Source organism: Cucumis melo, chromosome 8, assembly GCF_025177605.1.
Source record: "Cucumis melo cultivar AY chromosome 8, USDA_Cmelo_AY_1.0, whole genome shotgun sequence".
Classification (NCBI taxonomy): Eukaryota; Viridiplantae; Streptophyta; class Magnoliopsida; order Cucurbitales; family Cucurbitaceae; genus Cucumis; species Cucumis melo.
This window is the reverse complement of record NC_066864.1, coordinates 31,400,019-31,411,810: the sequence shown is the minus strand read 5'-3', so window position 1 is coordinate 31,411,810 and position 11,792 is coordinate 31,400,019. Positions and strand designations below refer to the sequence as shown.

Here is an 11,792-nt window from a genome sequence, read left to right as displayed (position 1 = left end):
ACCATTTACAAATATAGTTAGTCTCTATCATTCAAAGATTGCGAAAAGTTTATAAATATTTTTAATAATTTTATTATTTAGAATAATTACCGTTTTATATTACAACAAGAATGGATATATATTTCTAAGGTTCCATATTTAGAATATTATAAAAGTCACCGATATTAAATTTAATAAGTACTTTATTAAATAAGGAAAGAGAGGCATTTAAGAAAGATTTGAGAATTTAGGTGATGCATAAAGTTTGGTTCTTCTGAATTTAGTAAGTAAAAGAGAGATGGAAGAGAAAAATGGGAATGCTCTAGAACTTGCAGTACAAAAATTCCAATTGTGTTGAAACAAATGCAATTTAACAAGATAGAGACCTTTTGACTTAAGATTTTATAGATGTATGAGAATAAAGGACGTTAACAAATGAGATACTTCAAAATATAATTTTAAAGAATCAAAATATTCGACTGTGTTTTGTTTTGTTCTGCATCTTAATTAATGCTATTAGGAATTTATCATAAATGATTATGTTTGTATTTAGCAAAACTTAATTACCATTTGACCTTAGTAATTATATTTGATTTCAAATTAAAGGGTTTAATCTTAATTAATATTTTATGATCAATTTAAAAATAATAATAAATTAATTAATATCAATTAATTGATTATTTAACAATAAAGTAATCAATCACTACAAGAAATCAATAATTTCTCGACGCACAAAAAACATCGGGGGACAGGACGTCGGGACAGAGGCCTTTTCCCAACGCCGTTTTGTCCACATCGGGGAAAGGCAAATACAATATTTAATTATTCACCTTTCCTGTCGTCACCTGCATGGCGTTGGGAAATAAGTTGACAATCCCGACGTGCAGACTTAATGTGTGTCAGAAAAGGTGAACAGTTAAATAATATATAACTTCTCTCACGACATGGCTTGCATGGCATCGGGAATGGGCATCCACTTTCCCAACGCCATTAGTAATGTGTCGATAATGGGAGAAGTTATTCCCAACGCACCGCTAAAGACATCGAAAATTGTTAACAACTAAATATTTCATATTGTTTTTCACAACGTGCCATGCATGGCATCGGGAATGGGTGTCGTTATTATCAACGCCATTAGCAATGTGTCTATAATGTGTTGTTATTCCCGATGTATTACTAATAGCATCAGGAATAGTGGGGTTCTCCTGACGCTTTCATGGTCCGTCGGGAGTTCCCCTATAAAAAAGAACTTTAAGTTCTGTAAATCACAAAACCGAAACAATGAGGTGAGAAATGAAAGAACAAAGGAGGAGAAGAGGAAGAGAAGCTCGCCGCCATTGTCATCGCTCGCTGTGGTTAGTAATTTATCTTGCAACTCAAATGACTCCTTAAGATTTATATATATTTTGTTAATTTTGACCAATTCGTGATTTGAGTTTCTAATAACATGACTAGTGACATATGACTTCGTCTTGAAGCCTAATTATACTTAGATTGACCAAATTATTTATTAATGTATAATACGATATAGGATTTATGTACTAATCATTCACCGTGACAAAATAAAAGTTGTCTTAGACTTAGATGAAAACGTGTCACTAAATGGAAAAAGAACAATTGAAAAGATTAAAAAATATAAATATTATACATTATATAGATTGAAACAATAGTTTTTATATCTTAAATTTAATAATAACTTCTATTATTTAATCAAATAAAACTGTCAAACATAACGTAACGGTTAAAATAATTTATTGTCACGAATGAAATGGGACATTTCCATACATGGACAAGTCTTGCTCCTAATAGGCTTTGAGAGAGTGAAGAAATAACAAAAGTGTGGAAATATATTGTAAAGTATAAAGGGAAAAGTTAAAAACACGAATAAAATAAAGAGAACATTTTCCTATAATATACCATACCTAATTTGATTCCCCTAAATTCTTTATCCTCAAGAAGTTTCTAAAGAGGTTCACTAGAGGGAGATGATGGATGGAGACATATTAGACCTATATCTAAATTTGCTATATTTACAAATTCTTTTTTATTGTTTGTTATATTTTATTAATTATACTTTGGATTTGATTATTATAATTGCAAATTATCCTAAAACCAAATGTTTCATGCCCCCAAAGAAATGTATGACCATTTTACGCACAACTTAAAAAATTATAAATATTAAAGATTAAATAATTATATATATATATATATATATATATATATATATATATATATTATATTATATAAAGACGACAAAGGGACTCAATCTTATACTAAATCCACCGGTGTTCCAATTATCACATATCAAAATAACCCAACCAAACTTTTAAAGCCCCTCTAAAACATATACTCTTAAAGACTAGAGCACATCTACAAGGAGAAGAACCCAAATAAAATAACATATAATAGAACTTAAGTTACCACAATTCATTACTTAAGAACTTGAATTATTTTCATACCAACTGTTGTACCGAAATGCCGCGAAGGAGATTCTCTTTGTAATCTCCAAATGATATTAGCAAACACCTTTAAATCTCTCCATCCCACAATTCCTCAACCGTCCGGTACACATAATTTTCATTAGCAAAAAAGGTTCCTACAATAAGCCTTGCCTGTCCAAGTGAAGAAACAGAGTGAAATCTCAGTTCACACACCAACATAATAACTAAAAACTTCATCATAATATTATAGAGACATATTCCTTTTCTAGAAACAAACAGTGATATAAGCCTGGTTACTTACCTGATGGAACTCAGAAAACTTAGCAAACAAATCTTCAGGTATCGACCAATCGAAAACGTCCAAATTCTCTTTGATCCTTGACTCGGAAGTACTTTTTGGAAGCACACTATGACCCTTTTGTAGTCCCCAACGAAGGGCAACTTGTGCAGGAGTCTTACCAAGTTTTTCTGCAATCTCTTTAAGAATTGGGTTTTCAAGAATATCACCACCCTTGAGCCAAGTTGTCCCACGTGAACCCAATGGGGAGTATCCCTGAAATTGGAGTCATGTCACAGGTGTCATCTATAACAGTATAGCTCGAAACTATTGAAAAACATCCAGGTTTTTTCAACTCACACTTAGATGAACTCCTTTTGATTTGCAAAATTCACGTAATTTGTCCTGCTGCCAACATGGGTGACACTCCACCTGATTGACAGCTGGGGGAACGCGAGCTACCTCGAGCAAATCTCCAAGTTTTTTGGAGGAGAAATTGCTTACACCGATAGCTCGGGCTTTTCCAGAATCAAAGAGTGCTTCCATGGCTTTCCATGTGCTTGGTATGTCTGGCGCAAGAAAGTTTTCAGGGGCAAAGCCAGTAGATCCATGTTTCATCCGAACTGGCCAATGGATCTATAACAAAGAAGTTATACTGTGTTAGACATCAGAGTGAACCATCAATAAAGTATCCGTTCATAAATATACAAAATTGTTTTGCCTTAACATGCAAAATATCATTAGACCAACACGTTCCTAGATGAACTGGTAACTAAAGCAAGTAGAAGGCTTTAATCACGAATTTTTAGTAAAGGCGTGCAATACTACTTACCAGGTAGAGATCAAGGTAATCAAGCTGCAGATCTTTCAAGGTTCTGTCAAGTGCTGCAGGAACCTCTTCTGGAGCATGATCAGTACACCTGCAGGTAGAATGTTTTTCATTTGTTGTTTGACATTCCAAATAACCAAGTTGTATTAGTATTTATGCTATTCACGATTTTGGCTCACGGTTCTAGTCTATATAAAATTTTTAACTCTATTGGTACCTCCAATTCTGTAGTCTGATATACTCTCTCTAATAATAAATTGCTCTCTTCCTCTGTTCGTAGTAGATGTAGCTAATACAGTATTAGTTAACCACATAAATCTCCATGTCAGTTTTTTACTTTTCTATTTTTGATTGTCAATTTCTTAATGATAAAGAACAACTACATAAGCATTAAAGTGAAATTTGTTGCAAGTTCCCTAATATTACACAAGAACATTATGTCACCAGCTGAACCGTAGAAATGCAGAACAAACCAGAGTTTGGACGTGATCCACATATCCTCACGTTTAACTACACCATCTTCAAAAAGCTTTTTGAGAACTGAACCAATCTGCCACAAACAATAATATAATATCAAATACCACTTCAATTACCAAAACCCTAAAAGCTTAAGCTACAACGAAAACATAAAATGAACAGAATGAACAAATGGTAACAGTCTAGATTCTATTACGCATCATCAAAACAGCTAAAAAATAAGTTAGTCTAGAAACTAACTTCAGAAATGGATATATTTGTTAAATAAAGATATATAATACAAAACGTAAACGAAAGCTATGCAAATTGCTTCTACTGAATTAGAAACCAATGTAATTTACCTCTTTCTCGTTACCATAGATTTGAGCACAATCAATATGTCGATATCCGAACTGCAGAAACAATAAGCACTCAATATTCATAATCCGAAACAAAATTTCAACATTAGTAAACAAAATATCAGTTGTAATTCTACTGAAGTCCCATTCCGTCAGAATTAAGAAAGATCAACTTCTGGAATCTGGAAGCATATTTTAGATTACAATTAAAGATCAAGAATCCTAGTATACTACCAGTAAAACAAATGGGAGAAATCAAAATTACTGGAGATCAAAATTGGGAAGAAATAATCAGAAAGAACCTTGACGGCGGCGGCAACGGCATTACCGACGAGACCTTCAGCTGCCTGCCAAGTTCCGAGGCCGACGGAGGGGATCTTAGCACCAGTATTCAACTGGAAAAAGGAGATCGGAGAATCCATTTCGGAGGTATAGAAAAGGAAATTGAAGTGGAGGAAGCCAAATGCAAAATGAAATGGTACGAAATCACAGTACCAAATGGATATTTCCTTTTTATATTTTTGTTAAATTAGAAAAAATGCCAAAAAAAAAATAAAAAAATTACTCTTAGTGTTGGATAGAAACTTCTATTTCAAAAATATCCCTAAACGGTTGAAATTTAAATTTAAAAATAATTTCAATGAGACAAATTTTAGGGGCTCTTAAAAATTTAGTAAAATTAGTTTGATAAATTAGGTCAATAGCACACCACTTTTAAATTTGTAAAAATGACAAAATTCAAGCCCAACCCACATTTGGAAAATGAAAAATTACAAATCTACCAACTAGAATTATCAACATTTTCACGCATCACTTGATGTGTTGTTGATACACTTGCTATGCTTGCTGATACACTCGATGAATTGAATAACACTTGATACACATCATTGGTTTGATACACTTGATATGTTGTTAATACATTTGTTAAACTTTGAAAATACACCTAATCAATTAAGGACACTTGATGCACTAAGCATGATACATTACATTATCGATACACTTGATTAGGTTTAATACACTTAATAAGTTTGATACACTTAATACACTACTGATAAACATTTTATACTTTCATTGATACACTCGGCAGATTTAATACACTTGATGCAGTTTATATGTTTGATACCCTTGATGTATTGTTGGTATATTTTCTATATCTACCGATATGCTCGATTGATTAAAATACACTTGAGATTCTGATGATACACTTAATATACTTCACTAATACATTTTGATATATATTATATGTTTGCTACCCTAAGTTACATCATTCATATACTTAATAATACTACATTGAATTGCATAAAATTTGAAAAAAGTGGAAATCATGTAGTAAGTATATCAACCAACTAATACATATAATATAAGTACATCACAATACTAATATACAAAACTGATACAAAGTGAGAGAAAAAATAATGATTGGGGCCTTAAAAAGTGGGAGAAGAAATATGGGATGATTAGGACATAAGAAATATGGGGGCAGTTTGGAAATAATAAAAAATTTAAAGTAGAAAATATCTCCAAAATATTCTAGAGATTAAAATTTGACATATTTGTAAAATTTAAAAAGTATGTGTCATAATTGCTAAAACATATTCTCATAGTGCTAGCCAATACAATTTCCCCAAATTTTAAACCAATCTTCTCAACAATCGTAATAAAAATCACAATTCCTCCACTTTCATGTCTCTACATGAACGATTTAGGATCACTTTGTTTGTACTAACTATAAAGCGGGTCGCATCCATAGCGTTTCCAGAATAAGACGCCCAACCTTATTCATTCACCATAGACCATTTGGGTTATATACTCGAACTTGATCCAAGTTTATTTCTCTACATAAAGTTCAAGTCTACACTAGATAGCCTCTTTGACCTTAGTTTATTAGATTCAAGATTATAGTATTTAATTTTCACTAATAAATCCTCAATGAACAATTTATTGAATAGAATATAATTTAAACTACAAACTATGAGTTTTAGGATATAAATTCCAACATTAATACACATGTCTATTATTTATATTATATTTATATTGTCTATTATTTATATTATATTTATATTAGCGTCTTTTTTGTGTATTTCGTGTAATTCTTAGATTTTTTTAAGATGTAATGAAAATATCAATTCACCTCCTTTATCAACATTGAACCTATGGAAATGTGATAATATCGACACAAATATCAATATATCGATGGAAATTTAAAACTTTGACTTCAACTTAAATTTTTTTCTTTTTATTATGGGTGCTAAGAAATCTGATGTATGTAAATTTTGGATTGGTGAGAGTACTTTTGAACTTTTTTTAAATCTAAAGGTATTTATGAAACTTTTTGATGGTTCATGTGTAGTTATAAAACAAAATTTTAACAGTTACTATCCAAAATTAATGGTAATAGTATTTTTTTTTTAACCTTTTTTGAAAGTTTAGGAGCATATTTTTACGCAAGCTACGAAGTTTCAGAGCATTTTATATATATATATATAATTTAAGCATTTTTCCCTTTTATTTTTCACTTTTATTGGTTAATCCATCTAATTTGTGTTGCTTTTTTCTTAATTTAAATGGATTTTGAGTTCCAATATTTTGTTCGTTCATTTCACTTATTAACTTCCCTTTTGTGAAACAATGATTTAAAAGTAATTTTCTTTAGAAGGAAAGAAATAATGCTTACCATTAAGTTAAGTTATTTTTGTGGGTTTTCTCATTGGAATTTACCTTTGAGTCTCCTTTGTCATTGAACATTTTATTTATTTCATGTTTTAATAAAACATATATAAATGTCATTTTTGGGATGACTGTAATGAGTGGTTCACATTTGAAGTAAAGGAGGGAATATCTATAGGGAAAAAAACTTGGTTGAATCCTAATGGAAGTATATGCATATTATATGCTATGTCGGCAGAGTGTAATAAACCAAATCTTTTTTTAAAAAAGATAAATAATAGTCTAACTTAATTTGGGAAATTGGAGTTGGTGACAATTTTTGAGTTTAGAGATTTATAAGTTTGTCGGATACTTGGAATGTACTTGTTTTTTTGTCATATATGTAAAATGGAAAATGTGTCCGACGAGCTTGCAAATATTTAATATTTTGTCATTTTCAACATGTATACATATAAATATGTGTATTAGCTCATCAGGCACTTTTTCCAATTCAAGTGATACATACCTGATATACACTTGATATACACATTTGATACACCTGGCATATCCTTGATACACATATTTATATACTTCCATTGTTGAAAATGGTATTGGGATAAATAAATTAATGTGACATTTGTAAACCCTGAATCTCAAAGAACTTTCCAAGTCTTTAAAGGTACTTAAGAGATGATTTTGGGTTAAGAGATTAAAAGGGAAAGATTGATAAATTATCATTAAGGTTGTTGGTGGCTATACCCGGAGTTTAGAACACTTACAAACCCTCTTAAGACAAGTGTGGTAAATTTTGTTAAAAGAAAATTTTATTTCATAAGTTAGTTAAGAAAGGCAATTCGGTAATATGATTCTAATGTCATAGAAGGTACGTTATTATAGGAATGTCATGTTTGAGTATCATGGAAACTTTGAAATAAGTAACGAAGGAAATTGTCAAATAAAGGTGCTTGGCGGCAAAGAGCTAAGGATAGGCATGTCAAGACAAGAAAAATTTGTTGCCATTAAGTAGGAGGTGTGTGGCATGCAAGGACTTTGGTTCATGCAAGAATGAGGTGTAAAGAGATTAGTAGGTGATGTCAAGACTAATTGAGTCTACTTGTGAGGGTGGGGCTATTACACTGAAAAGAGCTTAGGAGAAAGGTCAAAATTGGAGTTGGAGCACCAAATGTCATTTCCCAGGCAGTTTTGAGCAGTATTTCCTTTTCGGAAGCTACAAGATGCACCTCTTGAAGTTTGGAGCTGAAATTTGGAGGTACGATACTTAAGACAATTCTAAGCATCTTTGTAGAAGAAAGTTTTGTTATTTGAGTTCTAGATTTTAAGTTACTAAGCTCCAAAATTAAGTTATAGTCCTAGACAAGAAACCCAGCTTCTGGGCATTACACTGGGTGGCCGAGCGTCAGGGTGGAGCTGTGCCTGAAAAGCATGATGGTGCCTTAGGGTGTGGTGCACGCGGCCATGCGCACACACCAGGCTTGTTGCCCATGCATATGCGCCAACCAGCCATTCTAGGCCTTTTTGTGCAATTTTTGGTGTTTTTGCCAATTTCGTTTGAAGTTTTGGTATTTTTTGGTTATTAGGGATTAATTGGAGTATAAATACCCTATTTTCAGGAAAAGTGAAATTTGATGAAATTTTTCGAGTTAAGGAAAGAATCATCAAGTGAGTGAGTAACATTGATTTTAAAATGTTATTTGATACCATGATTTAAAGCTTATCGACATTAGCTTGTGAGTACTTTAACTCTGAATGATTTCTAAGAAAATTTACAAGTTTGGTTGCATTTAAAAGCTTTGGTAAATGTTTATGGTTTTCAAGCTAAGGTACGAGCTTATTAATTAAATGTTTTCACTAAATTATGTCAGTACTATACAATTACTTCTTAATGTGCACATATGGTTTCCAATCTGATTACTAATGTGAAGACTTTATAGAGGGGCCTGTTGCGATTACATCAACGAAGGCTTTGTTGCCTGTGGGAAAAAGATTTAGTAATATCTGACCTATGTTACAAATGTATAGTAGGAGACTAGTATAATATGATAAAATGTAATGGATGTTTGAATAATCTTATAAAAAGTTTTATAGTATACTATGTTTTCAATTATTTATATGTTTAAAGCTAAAGCATTTAGCATAACTATTTGGAAATTATGCTTCGAAAATATCATTCACTAGGCATTTTAAACTCATTCTTTCAAAATGTTTTCTCTCTTTTCAGGTAAGGATCTTGTTGCCCTGAATTGAGCTTATTGCTGTCATCCCAACCAGTCTCTTAAGAAGAAATTACATGTTATTGTAGATAATGTTGGGGTTGATGCCCTAAATCTCGTGGTCTTGTAGTTTGTAATTGTATATATAATACAAACTTTTTATTTATCTAATAAAATAAAGTGTTTTATTTTATTTGATATTTAGTTGCATTAACTCACAAAACCAATAAACTAACATCCAAGGTTATCTTCTGTAACCTAAACATGTATGACATACAAGTGGATCATGTTTAAGTGATAACCTAAATGGTCTGTAGTAAATGGATAAGGCTGGATACCTTATCCTGGTGACACTACGAATACGGTCTGCTTTGTAGTTGTTACAATTGTTCTAAAGTGCTACAAATGATTTGATCCTAATCATTTATGTCGAGACATTAGAGCGGGGGTATTCTATACAAAGAGTTTGTATAAGACCGGACCATGAAATGAATAGTCTCTCTTATTAACACCGTTACTAGTTGAGACTACATTTCACCAGGATGACTATAGGTGACTTGACCTGAATCTTGAGTGAGTTGTGAACTCCTGCCTATGTAGGCGATCCTTTGATTTGTATGGGTGAGAGTGGCCTATGTAGCCGACTCAATATGCCTACCATTTTGGGGATTCGTCTGATTGGGGAGCTGGGAACGCAGCTACACAAGAAGGAATTCACTCCTTCTCTATAGATGGAGTAAGTAGAGAATTTGCTCTCTTAAGGGTTGATTTCAGGGCTTGAACAATGTGGCGCCACACCCTCTCTTGGCCTGAGAGGAGTTCAGTTATAGTAGGACTATAATTATTGTTCATTAGAGGAATCAATGGTACTTAAGGAGTTAGATGTAACTACAGGGGCAAAACGGTAATTTTTGGCCTAGCTGTACTTACGAGCAATTTGTGAAGGGTCATTGCACTGTTGATTGGTTATATCTAATGGACACAAAAATATATCTACAGTTAGAAGAGTGCAACTATTAGTCTTTAGTGGAATGACTAATAGTTAATGAATAGAGATTAAATTTAATTAAAGAGTTTAATTAATTAATCTCATTTCATTAGAGCTTCAATATGTAGGTCCATAAGGTCCCCTTGTTAGCTCAATAAGGATAAACGAGAATCAAATTTATTTTGGTTTAATTTGAATTGTTCAAATTGATTAAAGGGAATAAATTGTATATGATACAATTAATATAATGTATTTGATACATTATAATGTAAAGTTTTTTATGAGAGAAGTTAATATTTGAATATGATTCAAATAATAATAATAATATGAATGAGATTCATAAATAAACTATAGGTTAAAATTGAATTCGATTCATATTAGAACTATAGATTATATGAGAGATCTAAATCATTGGTTATATTATATATGATATAATATAAAGTTTATATTATATGAGATATAATATATTTGTAATTAAATTTATATTAATTTTATGTTATATGAGATATAATATATATTAATTAAATTTATATTGATTTTATTTAATTTAATTAATATATATATATATATATATATATATATATATATTAATATATTTAAATAGAATAGAATAACTCCCTTGGGAGTTATTCTACGTGGGAAGGATGGGGAAGTTATTTGATAACTTCCCCCTCCATTGTTGAGATTTGTTTTAAAAGAAAATAAAAAGAAAGGTTTCTTTTTTCAACAGCAGAACACAATCTTACGATCTCTCTGTATCCCAACAAAACAAAATTCTCTCAAAAGCTTCTTCCCTCACCAAAATTACAGAAGCCCACAACTCTCTGTGATTCTTTACTTGGAGAATAACGAGGAAGATTTTGTGGTGCCACGAAGCTTGGAAGAAGAATTGGTTCTACAAAGGTCAGTTTATTTTCACCTTTTCCATGAAAAGCATGTTTATTATTTTTCTTTGAATTTATTGGTTTCATAAATTGAATTTCACTCGCACGGGCGTTCATAAGCTTTCGCTTTAGGAATTCCATTCCTTCATATAAGTAGTATTGAGATGGGTGGAGGTTGTATAGAATTGTATAGAAATCTAGATAGTCAAAACCCCTATAAGTAAAATTATGTTTAATTTAATATTGAAATGAGTTGGGCTGCACTTGAATATCATTAAGATTTATAATAAGGTTTATGTTTCTGCTGTATTTTTAAAAGATTAAAGAAGTAGGGTCGGCATGTATCATCGGGGTAAGAGATGGTATCTGTTGACCTCACGCTGTCTCTCGAGTCATATAGTAGGTAATACGGGAGGGGGGGAGTGACAACATTTTTATAAATAAGTTGATCTTTATAAGCTTTAGGGTCAAAAAAACATGCAAAGAAACAATTTTTTACTTAGTGTAAATTATTTTAGCTTGAGTTGTAATAGTGTATGTTTGTGGTTTATTTTTTAACAATAAATACATATTTTTCTTTTCTTAGTTCTTTAACAACAATTCAAAATCTTTTTATCATAAATCCAAATATTTTGTGTTTCAAGTGTGTCTCAAGTATATCAAATTAGTATCAAGTATGTCGCATGTATTAAATTTATATCA

At 31.4% G+C, this 11,792-nt stretch overlaps 1 protein-coding gene and 1 long non-coding RNA gene across 2 annotated transcripts; one reads left to right on the top strand and one right to left on the bottom strand.

The window, feature by feature from the left end:
• Positions 1-2,157: 2,157 nt before the first annotated feature.
• On the bottom strand, positions 2,158-4,833 carry LOC103490503 (NADPH-dependent aldo-keto reductase, chloroplastic-like). The gene is made up of 7 exons (XM_008450043.3): positions 4,644-4,833; positions 4,345-4,395; positions 4,000-4,076; positions 3,530-3,617; positions 3,058-3,333; positions 2,722-2,973; positions 2,158-2,591 (listed from the first exon to the last, which is right to left on the bottom strand). Exons 1-7 carry the CDS (start codon positions 4,761-4,763, stop codon positions 2,508-2,510), a joined length of 948 nt encoding a protein of 315 aa, XP_008448265.1. The 5' UTR covers positions 4,764-4,833; the 3' UTR covers positions 2,158-2,507.
• A 3,280-nt stretch (positions 4,834-8,113) lies between these two features.
• On the top strand, positions 8,114-11,670 carry LOC127150739 (uncharacterized). Its single transcript, XR_007823287.1, has 3 exons — positions 8,114-8,257; positions 9,227-9,312; positions 11,245-11,670. It is a non-coding gene; the product is annotated as an uncharacterized LOC127150739 (long non-coding RNA).
• Positions 11,671-11,792: the final 122 nt, after the last annotated feature.

What these genes read in the sequence shown, in the direction of transcription:
- LOC103490503 (XM_008450043.3), bottom strand. Translation starts at nt 4,763, where the DNA reads ATGGATTCTCCGATCTCCTTTTTCCAGTTGAATACTGGTGCTAAGATC. An exon ending in ATTACCTTGATCTCTACCTG is followed by an intron (nt 3,334 to 3,529) that starts GTAAGTAGTATT and finishes TCTTTGTTATAG; the next exon opens with ATCCATTGGCCAGTTCGGAT. An exon ending in CAAAAGGAGTTCATCTAAGT is followed by an intron (nt 2,974 to 3,057) that starts GTGAGTTGAAAA and finishes CTCCAATTTCAG; the next exon opens with GGATACTCCCCATTGGGTTC.